Source organism: Parasteatoda tepidariorum, chromosome 1 (genome assembly GCF_043381705.1).
Source record: "Parasteatoda tepidariorum isolate YZ-2023 chromosome 1, CAS_Ptep_4.0, whole genome shotgun sequence".
Classification (NCBI taxonomy): Eukaryota; Metazoa; Arthropoda; class Arachnida; order Araneae; family Theridiidae; genus Parasteatoda; species Parasteatoda tepidariorum.
In genome coordinates, this window is record NC_092204.1 from 88,809,714 (window position 1) to 88,828,274 (window position 18,561).

At 28.2% G+C, this 18,561-nt stretch overlaps 2 protein-coding genes across 4 annotated transcripts in view; one reads left to right on the top strand and one right to left on the bottom strand.

Annotated features, from left to right (window-relative positions):
- Positions 1-1,202, top strand: part of LOC107454659 (uncharacterized) — a 20,841-nt gene extending 19,639 nt beyond the window's left edge. For both annotated transcript variants that reach the window (XM_043040757.2, XM_016071927.4), the window contains 2 exons: positions 597-694; positions 957-1,202. In XM_043040757.2, the coding sequence (XP_042896691.1) occupies positions 597-694; positions 957-966 (108 nt within the window). In that variant the 3' untranslated portion in view covers positions 967-1,202. The remainder of the gene's footprint in view (positions 1-596; positions 695-956) is intronic.
- Positions 1,203-1,234: 32 nt separating this feature from the next.
- LOC107454650 (CBY1 interacting BAR domain containing protein Fam92) lies at positions 1,235-18,534 on the bottom strand. 2 transcript variants are annotated; one of them, XM_071183664.1, is made up of 9 exons: positions 18,330-18,534; positions 15,744-15,984; positions 14,805-14,873; positions 13,499-13,600; positions 12,104-12,441; positions 10,539-10,643; positions 7,623-7,736; positions 5,326-5,560; positions 1,235-4,439 (listed from the first exon to the last, which is right to left on the bottom strand). In XM_071183664.1, exons 1-5 carry the CDS (start codon positions 18,350-18,352, stop codon positions 12,352-12,354), a joined length of 525 nt encoding a protein of 174 aa, XP_071039765.1. In that variant the 5' UTR covers positions 18,353-18,534; the 3' UTR covers positions 1,235-4,439; positions 5,326-5,560; positions 7,623-7,736; positions 10,539-10,643; positions 12,104-12,351. The 2 variants fall into 2 exon arrangements, with proteins under 2 accessions (XP_071039765.1, XP_071039759.1); XM_071183658.1 differs by having other exon boundaries at positions 1,235-5,560.
- Between the last annotated feature and the right edge of the window lie 27 nt (positions 18,535-18,561).

Below are 18,561 nucleotides of genomic sequence, written 5' to 3' on the forward strand. Positions count from 1 at the left end.
CCATCTTCAACTTAAAGAACCAACCTGAGGTTAATTTTCCAAATTCACAATTTACATTGCTTACACATTATACTAAAAGTAAAAAATAGTTCAGGAAAATAATAGTTGCAAAATTCACAGAAACTACCAGTTCTAAGCGGCATGCCGAAAGCTTGGTTGCCAAAATGTCATTCCGTCACACAAGTAAAAAGTTCATAAAATTAAAAATAAAAAAAATACAAAATTCTTTTTTTTTAGTTTATGAATCACATTATACCAATAATAATGATATGCATGAGAAAAAATCATGTTTATTTGAAATTAGATGCATAGAAACTTCAATTAATTGTCATCATGCAAGTCAAAATGTCATTCCGTCACATATGGAATTGCCCCAATATTTATTAAAGTAAGATTTTCTTAAAAGGGTAACTATTCCTTCAAAACTTTCTTTAACACTAAAACAAACAATATTTTTAATTTTGTCCTTCCTTGATTCATTTTTTGTGCATTATTATAAATTAAATTAGTTATATTAAAGCTTTTTTTTTATCTTTTAAGCCTAATTTTTATATTGAATTGAAGTTTTTAATAGTTCTATTTGTTTTTTCATGTAGAAAGTAATTCACTTTCATGTGGATACGGTAATCAGGTTCTTAACACAGTTGCGTTTGATGATTCAGCGCCAGATAACTCTTTGGAAATTTCATCAAAAGTAAGTTCAATTGTACAAATTATTTTATGGTCCACTCTTATTAGTAATGAAAAATTGTTATGAATTATGCATCTAAGAAATATTTTTATTAATTTACAGATTTTATTTTTTGGAATTAGCTTTATTCAGTTTTTAGCAGCTAAATAAGTTAAAAAATTATTTTATTTGTAATTAATATATGAAGAAAATAAATGACTAATAATAAAGAGAAAAACGCCTAGGAATTAAATGTTTCGTTAAAACGTGTCTTTTTTATTTTCAGAGGAGATTAGAACATTTTGATAATCCCCCTGCAAAGAAAAGCAAGATATTATTTTGTTTGAATGATACTAAAGCAGCCGTATAAAATGCTTAATCATTCTGAGAAATACTATGTACAAAGTGTAAATATGAATAGATTTATGTTTTAAAAAAATTGAGATTGTTTAGAAGATGCTAAAAGCATTCGAAGTCTGTGTAAAATGTAAATAAAACATTTATTTTGCTCAAATAAAGAATTTATTTTTAAGACTCATCATCATCATTGACCACAAAAGCACAGAGGCTTGCATTTCTTTATTCCTCTTTAATCTGCATTTTTCTGTACAGATCATGACACTTTTTAGGACTTGTTTTACAAATGGTTTCGAACCAATTTTGTCTTAAAATCTAAACGTTAACATTTTAATATTCAGGGTATCTGTTACATTTTAGATTTTCAAATTCATGACTAATATCATGAATTTTTCATGACTTAACGAAGTTACTATTTTCTCCGACAAAAACACAACAAGAAATTTAAAAAAGCATTATAAGAACATAAATTGAAATGATAGGTATAACCAAAACTGTTATACTGAGCATCTTCTTATATAAAGATTTTAAATTAAAAAAAACAGTAAAGGAAGAGCTGAAGCAATAAAATAGTTGAAAAAAATAAAAAAGCAAAAAAATTTGAAATTACTTTCCTTCTTTTTAAGAAATGTTAATTTTTTTTATGAAATAAAATAAAACTAATTTTTTTGAAATCTCTATTTATTTTGGACAACTATCAGTCATAAAAAAAAATTGCATCTGCAAAAAATCAAACAATTAAAACAGTAACTATTTATGGCAGAAGTAAAGAGAGCCCTAGATATATTCTGGAGAACCAACATTAGTTAAAAAAATTTTAAAAGTTAATATCTCTTATATTAGTGTCATATAAGGAATTTAAAAACATGATAATTTTAGAATTCAGAGCTACTCCCTTTAAATTTTTCAAAACTAATAACTTAATATATATTGAGGCATATGCAGGTGGCTCCTAAGAAGCTATGTGACCAGAAATCAAATAAATTATTTTAAATTAATTTAACAAAAAATTATTCAGATGTTATAAAACAAAAGACATTCAGATGATTTCCCTTTATGAACTTTAACTAAGCATGCTACAGACAAGATGGTAATTTACATTCTAATCTGAGATGCAAATTTTTTTAATCATTGCTAACAACTTAGTTGCAATCAACTTTGACAGCATCAAAAGTCATAGTGTTTTTTAAAAGAAATACATAATATGAAAACAAATTATCATGCTAGTTATTTCAATATGGCAAATGTGTTGTAACCTAGATTGAGATGTGCATTTCAGCTTACAATAAATGTTTAATTCATGTATTATTGGCCGGCATAACATGGATGCATTATATACAAATTTTTAAAAGAAATGTTAAATGATTAAAAAAAGGTGATAGCACAGCAGTATATTTAAATAGGTATACAATATCTTTAATAGCAAATTTATAACATGTTTTTTTGAATTCATTAAAAATAAATTTAAATATTCATGAAATCATTTGTCATGAAAATTTTATTGTTAAAAGAAATGTTAAATGATTAAAAAAAGTTGATAACACAGCAGTATATTTAAATATATATAAACTCATGTTTGTGAAAATTGCAACACCATGAAGGACTTGTGCGAGTGAGCTGAAATTTTCAGGAAATGCAAAGTAGAGCATAATATGCAAATGATTAGAATTTTAGACCCGTAGCGCATGCGTATGCTGAGCAGCGCCCTCTGAACGGTGAATGGATCCGAATAAATAGACGGCTGTAGCGAGGCGTGTATGGTTATCGGTGGTTATCTGCTAGTGGTAAACGTTAGCTCAGACGTTACTTATGCCTCTTCGACGAAAGAGAGCGAGATTTCAACAACTTACGGAGTTCGAAAGGGGGAGAATCATCGGCCTTTGTGAAGCTGGATTGTCTCATCGTGCAGTAGCCGTTTGTGTGCAGCGTAACAGCAGCACAGTGATGCGTGTTTGAAAGCAGTGGACGGACGAGTGTCAGAGAACTCGGAAATCCGGGAGTGGATCCCGAAATGTCACGTCAGCTCGCGATGATAGACACCTGGTCCGCATGGCGCTGACAGGCCGTATGGCTCCCTCTATACAACTGGCAGCACAGTGGTCAATAGCTACAGGTGTTTCATTCGTAGACGTCAACTGCAGCTTGAACTGCGCGCAAGGACTCCTTTATACAGGATCACCATCACGCTAAACCACAGCCGCCTGCGGCTACAATGGGCCAATCAGCATAAGGACTGGCGTGCTGATTGGCAGCTTGTCGTGTTTTCTGACGAATCCCGCTTTAATTTGTGGTACCATGATGGCCGCATTCGTGTCAGACGCTATGCCTGTGAACGCCACCTTCCGGAGTGCATTATCGAACGCCACAGTGGACGAACACCCGGAGTTATGGTCTGGGGTGCCATAGCATATCATGGACGATCTCAATTGCTACGAATTGTGGGTAATCTGAACAACAACCGGTACATCAGTGAAGTTTTACAGCCCCAAGCTGTTCCCTTCCTTCAAGCCTTGCCAGGCGCTGTATTTCAACAAGACAATGCCCGCCCTCATATTGCTAGGACTGTTCAATCCTTCCTTGCATTGCGGCAGGTACAGCTTCTTCCTTGGCCTGCGTATTCCCCAGATACGTCACCGATTGAACATGTGTGTCATTTCGTTGGTCGGTGCCTCGCTCGTGATCCTCGTCCTGTTGCTTCTACAGACGAACTTTGGGTACGCATACAAACTATATGGAATGCTCTTCCTCAGACAGACATTCAAAATTTGCTTGACTCCATGCCACGTCGTGTAGCAGCGCTTATTGCGGTGCGTGGTGGCTACACAAAATACTGATTTCGATCTCTTGTTATTGTTTGTTTGCTTTGAAAGTTTAATCATTTATTTGTACCACTACCACTCAACTGTGTAGTAAATTTCATTCAATTATGACGATTCCTTCATGGTGTTGCAATTTTCACAAACAGGAGTTTTTACAATATCTTTCATAGAAAAGTCATATTATGTTTTATTGAATTTTGAATTAATTAAAAATTAATTATGAGAAATAAAACACTATTTTTTTTAAAAAAAATATTACCATACCATATTTAAAAAAAAAAAATCAATTTGTAAGGTACCTCAAATATTATTTTTTCTGACTTTTTTGATATTTTAGGGTATCCACAAGCATTCAGAAATAAATTTTTTTTTTATTTTTCCCAACTCATTTCATCAAATTTACATGATTTTTGTAAATATTTGTGACCTTATTCAACAGGCCTAGGGTTCTATCCTTAGGCTTACCAAAGTTCACTCAAGACTTTCATGTTTTCAGTGGGTTGATAAAAATTTAAAGACTAAACACTGGGGATTCCCACATAAGGTTGACCATCTAACCAGAACATCAGCTTCTGCAACTCTGAGCCCATGGTCTAGAAAACAGGGATGAGCACATAAGTCTTGACCCTTCATAGGCTGTCACAGATATGTCTTAACTTTTTTAAATATAAATATATTACAAAACACTTATAAATGTCACAAATTTAAAATAAACAATTTTAAAAAAAATTATAACAAAGCCAATTCTTTTAGAAAAAATATAGAACTTTTAGGTAACTCAAAAATAAAATTATTCTTTTTTAATTATACCCCTTGACTTTCAATTTTTGTTAAATTCCCCTATTTTTCCTGATATCTCTGTTCTGCGACTACATTGTAAGCTACAAAACTTCAAGTGGGAGGTTTGGATTCATCTCTTATCCAGATTATGAACCCAGGACTATTTCTCGTTTACAAAATAAAAAGATGGCTTAACCTGAATAAGGTACTTTTCAGACTATAGTGTGAAATCAGCTGCTACAGCGAACTTGCTTAAGGGTAGAGAAGCGATTTCTAACAACAGGAGTTAATAAGTTGGTCCTGCATTGCAATAAAAAATGCACAAATAAGTTTTGTGATCATGTTGAAAAGTGAAATAGAAAATTTTTGTATTTTCTGTGTACTGTTAATAAATAATTTAGGAGAACTTAGAATCTTTTCTTTGGATCCATCCTTGTACTATAAAATATAAAAAATAGCTACATATTTGTATATTTTGATTTATATAAAATTCAGTGATATAAATAATGATAAATATCTCAATTGACTAGAAAAATTTAAGTAGTGCATCGAGCAGCTTTCTCTAAAAAAGATTTTAAAATTGACTTTTTTACAAGACTAGATTAAAAAATATACCATTACATAAATCTGTATAAAATTAAAATTCCATGCAATCATAAAAAAAGTCATAAAACATAAGACATTATAAAGTTTCATCACCAAAATCAAAATTTGATCCAGCTGTACTTGTGAGGCTAGAATTCGAGCCATTTAATTTCAGCAGGTCAGTTTTTGATAAACTTAAGGCTTGACTAGGTCTTTGATTTTCATTAAGTAGTGAATGCATTCTTGAATTTTCTATCTTGTTGCTCTCTGTCTGCATTTTTGTATCACACGAGGAAAGGCACTGATCATCCAAAGTTGCAGTCAAAGCTTTGTAATGGGACATGAATTCCTAAAAACATGTTACGTAAATTGCACTCATTTCATTGAAAAAAAATTACAAAAAACTTTAAGACTCTAATCTGAGTTAGATATTCTTGTGATCAAGCACACTAACAATTGCAGTTTTAATTATTTGCAAATGTTGTGATGTTATTGTGGTTACATTATAACTTACAGGTGTAAATGAATACATGGCTATTCTTGCATTTTTTGTTATTGAAATAAAGAAAAATACTGACTTAGTCTCCTCCTACCTCCATACCACATTCATAAAATATAACTCTTCACATTTTTTCTGATCACTCAAAAGTATTGTCATGACCATGTCTTATTTATTTGAATGAGTATAGGTTAAAACCAGGGTTGGCTTTTTGCCGGCAGAAACTGGTTTTTGCCATGCCAGTGGCAGAAACTGGTTGTAAAAACCGGCCAAAACTGGCAGAAACTAAAAAAAATTCTATATTAGTTCTGGTAATTGCTTAATGACATTTTGTTTAAGTAAACTGAAAAATGTAACTGTAACAAACTTTTTAATTTATTGTTTGTAAATATATATTACTTTGTTTAATATTAAATATAAAGAGTGCAGTGCAGTATATCAAATATTTATATTAAATAAAGAATAAAGTAATGTAATAATAAATATAAATACTAAATTTTAGTTTATTATCTTAAACTCTGAACTTCAGTAATTATTATCATTTAACTCTTAATGTAACTGAATAGAGCTACTTTCAAATAGTTTTTTTTCTTTTCAAGACATAATTTGCATGGCAACAATCCAATTATTATAACAGTTACAGTTTTAATCTTTGCTGTATGTAAGAGGTAATATAATTGGTTAGATTCACTGATTCATAAATGTAAACAGCAATTTCACTGATCACTTTGTTTAACATTTAAATGTTTTTTCTATGAATCATCCATTGTATGTCAATCTCAGTACTTAACTTTTATGTCATTTTCTGAATTTCTGCCACAAATGTGGCAGAAAAGGGTTTCTGCCATGCCAGTTTTAACCGGTTTCTACCAGTGGTTTTAACCACCTCGGCAGAAACTTGCCAACCTTGGTTAAAACAGGTTTGTGAATTTTTTTATTAGAAAAATATGAATTGTCAGTAGTAAAAATCTTCCAACCAAGGCCAACCCACTAATTGATTATGATGAAGTATAATAGAAACAAACAAGTATTTATAGTTTTGAAACAATATTGTTTAAAATTCAGAAATAAGTAAATACAGTAGAACCTCAACCACATTTCTCATGGGACCATTCATTGTGAACGATAGATACAGAACAACGATAAATAGGGTAAACATAAAATATTAAGTAATGACTTGAAAATGTATGAGAAATATTATAAAAGTAAGGATTTGAAAATTAATAAGTTGACTGTAAGTATTAAAAAAATGGTAAGTAAAAAAAAATCAACAGAATGAACACTTTTGTTTCCTTGAAATATTCGAAAATTTTAGTTTGAATACAACCTTTTTATCTCTGCGCAAAAAAATAAAATTTCGACATTTGTGAAACATTTCTGTGAATTTTCTGTATACTCCCATGACTACAGAATGTTGCTCATTGTTTCAAAAGCTTTAAAGCCTTCTGCAAATGTTGGCAATTTCTTTTCAACTTTTTCATTGGTATCACTTTCACACTTCTTCAGCTTTTGCAACCATTTCTTGAATCGACGATATAGGACAGTAAAAAATCCTCTTTTTCTTCCTTTATTAGCATCAGGAGTTAATATTTTTCTTCTCGAAACAAAAACTTAGATATTTTTAAATGTGGCAAAATTTCTGAACAATAGACGCAGGAATTCGCTAGCTTCAAGAATGATCTAAACAGGTATTATTAACATCGAAAGACTAGTATTTGAGATGGAACTATTTAAACAAGAATACGGAACATATAGGAAAACGGAAAATATGGGAAAGATGGATCGAGGTTCGACTGTAATAAGTATAAAACTAAGTTCAAACTGTGGAAAGGATGGAAGATAGCATTTAAGAAGAAAAGATTTAATTTTCAGAATATCTAGAAATATCAAACAAAAAAAAATATATACATACATTAAGGTCTTCATCCACTTTTATGTTTTTCATAGTATTATAAGCTGTAGTATACATTTCAATAGCTTTCACGCAAAACATCATTTCAATTTTTATAAAATTGAGCAGAACATGCTAGAAGGAGAATAAAATCAAAATGAAACTAAATGAATTAGTAAATTGTAGATTTATATTTATGGGTGTTGCATTAAGGGGGCACAAGGGGACACATACCCCTCAAAAAGCTTCCTCAATAATTCAAAGTCATTTTTTTAGACCCCGAAAAGCTATTATTTATTTAAAAGTAAGAATTTAAACAAAAATCATTTAAAATAATTTAGATAGTTTATAAATTATTTAACTAAATCCTTTTATGCTTTAATTTTTATGATTATAATTGTTTCAAAGATATTTTATTACTATAAAAAGTTTAGCAGGGTCAGGTGGGATAAAGTGGGTAAAAGATAAAAAAAACATCTATTTTCTCATTTTAAATTGAGATAATTGACATTTTTAGAACTATTTACTGGGATTGCAGCAAGCATTTTTATTTCAGCTTTTTAAAACTGATAAAAATTTAATGTTTACGAACTATCTGCTTTTGATCAACTTATACAATATGTTAGCTTAAGCTGTTGATGAACTTTCTTCTAATATCATTAAAAACTGGCAGAAACTACTAATTTTAGTTCAAACTGGTTGAGGAACATCAAAAGAACAGATCTACATATCACAATTTAAGAATAAATACAGATAGAATATAGATATGAATAGATGGATCTTAATTTAAGAATGAATTTCAAAATTCTATTTATTATGAGTTGTTTATTGAGGTGGAGTAAAGTGGATATATGGTTAGGCTTAGCTAAGTGTTGTATGATAGGCATTTTTTTTTCACTTCTGTGTTAGCTTTAATAAGTATCTAATGCTCTATATTTTATAATAAAATAGCTACAAAATAACTTACTTGGTCGTTTATAGACCTACATAGTAATTTTAACACTGAAAACAAGATATTTTTTAAAGTTTATTTTTTAAAGTGAAGAATAATAGAGGGGGAAATACAATATAACAGACATATACATTAAAACAATTACCAAAATACCATAATGGTTTAACTTAGTGAGCATTACCAAAATACCATAATGGTTTAACTCAGTGAACTCATTTAAAGATATATAAATGAGTTATACACATTCATATGGCAGTTTTTTCATGAAAAAAAAAACAATTTCCTTCAAATAACTAAATTAAATTACATGTCTGCTATAAATAGCAAAAACACTTTAAATTACCACTTTAGATATTAATTTTTGCATTTATATTTAAAATAAACCAAAAACTATTAGTTTTCTATATTGGAAATTGTGTATAGTTCAGCAAAGTATACTGCATCCAAAGTGAAACGTAATTTTGATAGCCATGAAACATTAACACTTTAATTTAACAATACGAAATTTTTTTTTTTTAAGCATTCATTTTTTAAAAATATAATCATGATTAATAAATTAAATGTAATAAGTTAAGAGCATTTTTATTTTTAAAACGATATTTATATATGTTTTTTTCAGTGAAATATATACTAATTTTAGAACTATACCCACTGGGGTAAAATGGAAAAAAAAATTTAAATGCATTCCTGAAACGAAACAATAAAACAAAATAAATAAGTCGTGCTTTATTATATTTAAGTATATAAAATACTTAATTAGTATTAAAATAGAATCTAATGTATATAAAATACGTCAAACTTTTCATTCAAATAAATTTAATGTTTGGTTTCAGAACCTTCTTTAAAAAAAGCTGGATTTTATAAAAACTTTACCACACCTGATCCTATTATTTAATAATATTTTCGTTTCCTAATAATAAACAACTTACAACATGTTTCGAGCTCATAAAACTATAACTTTACTATAAATTTTTAGATAAAGTTTGGGATACTATCTTTAATATTTTTATTATTAACTAATAAATACCATTTTATAGGAAATATAGTTTTTATTACTAATCAATTTTAAATGTAATGTACAATTTTTGACATATTTCAATATAATGTATTTAAAACTACTTTTTATGATCAAATTGTTTGAAAATTTGACACCGACTCTATATGTTTTCTAAAAAATAAGAAAAATATGTGCCCCTCCAAAAAGTTCCCCCTACACATAGGCTTACGTTAAAAAACAATATATGTTTGAGATTTAGATTTTACTTACTTATAATATCACAAACAAACCAAGTAGGATTTATAGTTGGAAATTGGTTATAAGTTTTTGTAGTGGTAACAATATTTTTTTTTTCAAAATGAAAATCTGCAAATTTAATAATTTACCAAATTGCAATGAATAATTACAGGGATTATATGAGTTTCAAAACCCTTAGAAAGTTTTCAATTTATATAATAGTTTTTATAGCTTTTAAACAGTCATTATTTTTCACAGATTTTGTTGATTTTAAAATGTTCTTATTTTTGGCACCCTATTAAAGAATTATTATCAACTATTTAAAAAAATTTTTGTAACATTAAAGTTAAAAGTTCTTTTTTTCCCTTCTTTATTACAGCACCTTATATCATTAATAGACTATATATTTTTTTTATTTATTTCTAACAATAGCACTTGATATATATCATTCGCTGGAGTGTAAAAACACTCTGCACAGACTCATAAGGAATAACAACAAATAAAAAAATAGACTACATTAACAATGCATAAATAATGGCAGTTATCCTTTCGAAAAATTATAGATTTCAGAACTATTAATTTTACTGAAATGTTTGAGATAGAGCATTATATATGATCTTTTTATTTTGAAAATTAGACTTTAGATTGATTAAATATGAGTAAATAATTTAGTGTTTTCATATCAAAAGTCAATAGGTTAATTTTTTTTTTACATTAAATTTTCAGGAACTATCAATTAAAAAAATTCTACCTTAATGTTTTCTAGCTTTTTTCTCTCAAGAGATTTTAGTCTTTGTGACATTTCAAGGGCTGCATGTATAGCTTCTTCTCTAGCAAGATTTGCTTCCTTTTCAGCCTATGATGGAAAAAAGTAAATGTGAATTTGATCTTGATTAAAAATTTAAGAAATTATTTAAAAAGTAGTATTGATTACCTAAATGTTCATCACGTATACATAAGTATGCAGATTATTTTTTAATTGAATAATGCAATAATTATTTAAAAAAATAACACTAAGCAAATATTTAACTGAATAAAAAAATACATTAAAATAGAAGTAAAATTCCAAAATTAAATTTAAACAAAAATTTAAAAACATAAAAGGATTGTAACCATTGGATCATATGATGATAATTTTAGGACTGTAAATACATAAAAATTCATTCCAAGAGGTTATATGAAAAACATTAGCATAAATCAAAAAACGCTTAAAAAAATAATAATGACTAACTTAGAACCTAAAAAAGGCTTTGTTTTTCCTACATATCTTACCAAAAAAAAATTTTTTCTTTCTTTTGCATCTAGTAAGAAATAAGCATGAAAACATAATATTTCAAAAGCACATATATCAGCTAGCATCTGCTCTCATAATATAACTACTTAAAATTAACAGGTGAAATACATCTTAAAGCTAGCTTAACAGTTATCCTAACAAATAAAAAATATCTAATACACGTTAATAACCTTTTTCTTTATTTCTCTCACAGCTCCACTTAAAGTAATTATAACTCTAGAGTCTAGACATAAAAAGTTTCCATTGATTTATCTCAACTTAATAATAATGCGCCTAGAAAGATTTCAAAAATTTATAAACCCTTCTTTTTTAACTAATGTTACATAGATCTTTTTTTAACTAATTTACTAACTTCTCACTTTTGATTAAATGTAACATCAAACAAAAAAGATTTTTTTATTGATAAACTTTCCATTTTGTAAAAAATATTTTATCAAAGAAATTGTTAATTTTTTAAGAAATAGATAAATATACATTTCCCTTTTACTATGTTTTGTGATCACTTACAATGCAAGTAAATGAAGGACACTACATACTAGGATACCTTACCTTGTAAGGCTTTTGTCTGAGCAGTATCATATTTTTAATGCATAACATTTTAGACTGATTACACTTTGTAACAAGAAAATTTTTTTTTATAAGGATACAATACTTAAGAACTTTTTTAAAAAAATGTAAAAGAAAAATATATATTGTTACACTTACAGAAATTGAATTAAGTACTGATTATTTAAATAACTAAGAAAAAAACACTATAAAAATATTTTTAATTCTACATTTTCTAAATAATCATTTAATAAAATATATGATGTATTTATAAAGTCACAAACATTAACAACACAACTGTAAATGTTATATTATTTTCACAAATCTAAAGCTCGTAGAATGTGGTTAGATAATATGTCTTAATAATGATTTAAAAACATAAAGATTAGAAAGTGCATTCATAGTAAGTTACTCTGCATTATTTCACATAAAATATTGTACAAAAATGTGCTAAGTTTATAGCATATTAATCATACTTGTCTTTTTTGAATAATCCTATGGGCTAAATATTATTTTTTTCATGCTGCTCAGATATGAACTGGGTTTATCAAATTTCCATCTGCATTCCATTCATTTACCAGAACTAGCATACAAAGCTCAGCTGATTTAGCCGTTTTGCCAGAATCATTAACACAGAATTCAAACTTTAGTCTTCACTTTGCTTAGATATTTATTTAACAGTTAATAAAAAGAGTAATTATTAATAACAAAAGGATACAATAGTTTAAGATTGAGATAAAAATATTGCAAATAGAATATAGATACATATACTTTCTTGGAGATAATGAAGTAAGGAATATGTACTCACATGGGTCTGAGAAATATTAAGGAAAATTGTGACATATTAATTAATCATAAGACATCAAATAAATATAATTTCTATAATCAAGTTTATCAAAGCTGGAAAAATAATAAAAAGTGATTAACATTTTTCCTCAAAGTATGGCAATTTTCACTACTAATGCAGTCACAGAAAGAAAGTTCAAAATATTTAATAAAATGTTAAAAAGCTGATGGCATGCGAATGTTACTTGTAATCGATTAAATGACTGGCACGTATGTAGAGTGAGGTTAACATTAAATTTGGTTGGTAATGGTGAGGAAAATCAGAGAGAGAGGTGTATTAGCCTAGGTACTGTCAACGTCATCTGACTAGGACCAAAATTACGTAATATTCCAAACTTTGCCAATAGAAGATAGATCCCAGAAAACAGGGCTGGGTGCTTGGGATGTGAAGAGGGCAAATTATAAAATAGCCGAAGGCATCCAGCCAAAGGTGGTGTCCATTTCATGACTATGGACACTAAAACTTTAAATCCATTAACATTATTTTCATTATAAATTTGAATTAAGTGATAAACAACTTAAGCATAATACTTAACAGTGATAATAACTTGAAAAATAGTATAGGATTTTCAAGCAAATTAAATAATAGTTTTAGGTCACTTCAATAAAATTTCTTTACATTTAAGAATATTCTATCGGAAATAATAAATTTGTTTTTCCAAAGAATAATTATCGTGTATATTTATATCAAAATGAATTAAAAATATGAATTTATATTTTTATAAATATTTCCAACACAAAGATAATAGTAATTTTTTCACTCTCTACAGTGATTATATCCCTTCATCTTTTTAGGGGCATCTAATTTAGAAGTTCACCTCGTGTAAGCATAAATTTTCGCATCTCACTGAGATAAGATAACGAAGCACACTGCTTAAACAAATACAAATGATTCCCACATCTAATATTCAGTTTATAAGCTTAATTGATTATGCAGAAAAATTGTGATTGTTAATTTATGTTTAGCTTTCTTGTATAATTGTTAGAACTGCTTTTTTAAAAAGTGATTATAAACAAAAAGATACAATCTTTTGTAAATCCGGTGGGTCTTTGGCTTGCAATTTTTGGAGCTGATTTTGTTTTTTGATATCAAGTAGCTTTGCTTCATAACTCTTTTTGAATTCATCCTGAAAAAGAGATCAATAAATTTTAATTTGCCAAATGTATCTTTAAAAATAAAATGAAGGCTTGAAATATAAAATTAACATCGTTTCACCTTATTTCCTTCGCACAATCTTAATTCTTTAGGCTTAGACAGGAAATATGATTACCTGCCAAATCATTTTCCTTCTTTGAAAAGATAAAGTGCTCTGCTATTTTAAGAATCCTGCCACGCACTTCAAAAGAATTTGTCTTTTGTTTATTATAGATATACTGAATTCCTTTTTGACAAATTATTGTTGAAATAAATTTTTAGTGTAATTAATGAAGTCAAAAGCTAATGTACTTAATTTTTTCTGTAGCATTTTGTGATAACTACGTAAAAACAGTCCAGTCTAGATACATAATTAAAATAGTTGTTCAAAATAAAAGGAAAAGTGGTAAATGTGTTTTCATCTTTTTGTCCTTTACATAGTTACTTAAACATTGAATATGTGCTTTTGCTTATAACAACAGGCTCACAATAACGATAATTCAATCTGCTATTGCGAATTATCTTTATAACAGACTTTTACTACATTTAAGAACAAATTTAGTGTAATAAAGCTACAATTTTTTTATTTAGATATTATAGTTTTTATCCATTTTCTCATTTAACCACCTTTCTCCAAAAAAAAAAAAAATTAAAACTCCAAATAATTGAACTTATATATTTTTCATGTGTGATTAAATGAAGTAATTACACAAATAAGTTATGTGTATGACAAATAATCATTCTAAAATCTTTGCTTGAATTTTTCAGCATTATTAAATTATGATAGAAATTTCTTTATATAAATTTGCATTTTCCAAACTTAATGTTAATGCGATTAAGGAAAGGAATTTAATAACTAGTAAATCATGATATTATGTATCACGAACTTAAAAAAACTACTATAAAACATAAAATTATTTATTAATTAAATGAGATTGATTTTCTTATAAAAGCTGTAATAAAACAATTCATAGGTGCATATTAAATAAACACTAAATAAAATCCTCAGAATTTTTAAGAAAAATTTGTTGGATGAATTCTAGTAATAGGACAAAAGTTATTATGAGGCTTTTCAAAATACTTAATAATCTTTTAAAAATAATAATTTAACATAAATATTTTTAGATAAAGATAAAGTAAACAAATAATTTACGATAATTACGATATTATACATTTAAGATTATAATCACACATACTTTTGTCCTTTTGCAAATAGGACCATAACTTTTAAGTTCTTGTATAGCATTAGCTTCAATATATTGAATCTATAAGAAAAAATGGTAATTAGAAGATGATCTGAATGAGAAAATTAGGAAATGATAAAAATTAAATAATAGAAAAATTCCTAAGTTGCATGCATAAAAATCATTACATTTTTAATATTAATTTTTATCTCTGTAAAAACAGCAAAATTAACAGATTAAATATTAAGTTTCTATTGATAAGGGTGTAAATTAGATTATACTTCTTGTATATTCAGGGAACGTATTTTATAAGACCAAACTGGATAAATTTTTCATTGGCTTGTAACTATTGAGTGGGATGTAAAAAGTACATACATTCAAAGTGATAAATTGGTTAAGCAAACAAATCAACTTCATTTTTAAGTGCTGAGAGATCAATTTGGTGTTTTTCTAGCTTCATGCTGGTTGTGATTAAGTTGGAACAACATTTAAAATCACAAAAAGAAAAATTTAAGACCTAAAGCCATTTTGTGGTCATATGGTATACATTCCTCAGCAAAATTATCACCATATGATACATAAATGCGCTAAATATAATAAATTTTTTATTCATGATTTTGAACATCATTTGCACTTTATAACTATATCAAAAAAGTGAACTCTTATTACTCCTAGACCTATCAAGAAAAGTCTCTTTTTTTATCAATAATTAAACCCAATTATGAATCAAATTCTTTTGAGTAAATTCTATTTAAAAGCATAAATTTTAAAATTGAATAATTATTTTAAAATTCCAGATACATACTCTCTGAGTATAAATTGAAATCAAGCCCGAAAAATAAATTGAATTAAATTTAAAATATTTATCTAGCGTTATTTGTACATTGTATGTATTTTATAACAAACTTTGTAAACCACTAATGTAAGTATCCAAGTTTATAAAAGCACTACCTGAGCTTCTCTATCATTTTGAAGTGAAGCAATGGTGTCAGATAACTCATGAATAGCAAACTTGAAGCTTTGATTGAGGGTCTCTTTTGAGATAAAGTTTTGAAGACTTTTAGCTAAATCATCCCCACTATCTTTAAGTGATGCTAATTTTTTATTGTAGATAGAGAACTTTGAGCAAATACTGTTGGTATGCTTTTCAACATTGCTAATTCTTTCTTTAATAAACGTGTTTTCTAGCTCACTGCAAGAAAGAAAAGCAAAATTACATTAGGAAATAAATAATTATTAACAAAATAATTATTATGAAAATTAGCGAAAACCTCTGCCATGCCAATATCTAATTTTTCTTTTAAAAGTCATGTCTAACCAGTGGCATAGTAATAATATACAATACAGAGTTCTTCTTAGGAATAAAAAAAGGCAGAGTACTTCCTCTCTGAAAAGATCACTTGAAGTTTTGAAAGGGTAAACAAGAAGCACTTAACACAGTAAAAATTTATCAAAATGTGTAATAGTATGTAATAACTGAAGTTTATTCTCAAAAATGTTTAAAATTACTCTCTTACACTTCCTTATGTGTATATTTCAAAAAGTAATTTTCTCTCAATATCAAAACAAGATAAAAATTTGTAGTTTATAAAATAATCAAAGGCTTATGAGTTAATGCACTTTTTATATATATTATATATTCAATATAGGTGTTATCGTTAAAGTACATAAATTTATTGAATTCTAGGATTTAACTAGGTATTCCATAGAATAACAATTACTTAATTGTTAAAGTATGAAATACGGCATATAAAAAGTTCTTTGAACCAGTTCTAGCTACTTTTAGTCAGTTTTAAACCACTTACATCAGCTTTGCAATGATGTGATGCGTGTGAATACGCTTCATCATGCTGCATTTAGACGTAGAATTTAGATGGTGTAGTATTTATGTTAGCGTTTTACATTTTAGATTATTAACAAACATATATACACCGAAGAGCCATTACATTATGACCACCCTCCATCTATAACAATGGGTTCGCCCAGGTTTTCATGGTTTCTCGCCCAGGAACAATGTTTTCATGGGGCACATTAGGACCCATAATCCTCATAGAACAATCCCTGACATCTGTAAGCTACTTGAACACAGTTGCAGACTAAGTTCACTCATTCATGGCAACAGCTCTTTCTGCGGGGGATGGTGTTTACCAACAGGATAATGCACCATGTCATAAAGGTTGAATCATCATGGATTGGTTCAAGGAACATTCCAGTGGCTTTCAAATCGTGTCTTGGCCCCCAAATTCACCTGACCTTAATCTAATAGAGCATTTGTGGTCTTACTTGGAAAACCAAATTCGTGCTGCCAAGCAACCCCCTCGCAATGTGAGGGAATTTCAGGACCAGTTGGTGAGTGCTTGGTACCAGATACCTCAGACTACCTATCAGAACCTTGTGGAATCAATGCCACGGTGGGTGCTAGCAGTTTTGAGGACTAAAGGTGGTCCTACATGTTATTAGCAGGGTGGTCAAAATGTAATGGCTCTTTGGTGTATATATTTGTTGTTGTTGTTCATTTACGTCGCACTAGAGCTGCACAATGGGCTATTGGCAACAGTCTGGGAAACATATACGTATATAATAGTGATATAGTGACACTTTAAAAAGAAAACTGAAAAGCAATATTACCAAATTAGTCACATGCGCAATATTTGTTTGTCATTAATTTTTTGATACAATACGTGTAGATCATTCATTTTTTGATGATTCTGTAAAATTTTTAGTTAAGAAAAAAAAAAGAACACTTGAAAGTAAAATAAATCATCACAAAGATATTTGACTGATTTTGATTAATCAAATAACAGCATTATTTAGAGCTGCGTTTTGTCCCAAGCTGCACTTAAAGCTACGCCATTGATAGTAACTACAATACTCATTGTAAACATTTGTTTTCAGTAATATCAGCTAGTAGTAGTAGTAATATTTTGATTTATTTCAGTAAAACTTTTATGAAGAAAATATAAAAGTTAAATGAAGTGGACCAAAATATTTTAATGCTTCACTTTCACAGCAACTGTGTGTAACTAGCATAACCTCTCTTAAACATTACAAAATCATAGTGAAGTTTACCAGAAATATCATTCTTGAATAATGACTTCCTTGCATATTTATAGAAAAGCTTTCATGAAAAACTATCCAAACAACCGTTACATTAGCTACAATAATAAATATTATCTAAGGCAATATAGCCCATAGCATAACCCTCATATAAACCATTTATAAGGTTCAATGTATTCCCGCTAAATGAAATGAAACAGCACAATAAACGCTGCTTCAACGCTTGTTTTGAAGAAATTCTGATAACATTATAAATAATATCCCTACTCATGAATCTAATATTCTGTAAAAATAAATCTAAAAAAAACAATTTTAGTAATTTCTGTTGTAAAATTCATAACAATTAAACGTTGAACTACTATAATATATCAGAGGAGGTCGTTACTATTTTTAATCGATTGTATTACAACAAAAATAACCCTAGAACAAATCAAATGAAATATACGTGCTTAAGAAAATGTGTCAATTTAAAATAATCACCTTGATCTTAAATCTACAGCCATTAGAAAATGATTTTAAGAAAAATAGCTCGCATAATCCGAATTAACAATGCATGTTTGTTGCTATGGTAACTAAATTAATATGAAGCCGAATGTGAAAATTGTTATCGACTGTAAAAATTTAAAAGATTGAAAAAGTGAAACTACCATGTACAATCAGTCCTATTAATTCAGAGGTTTTAAAAACAACTCAGAAAACGCAACGCATTATT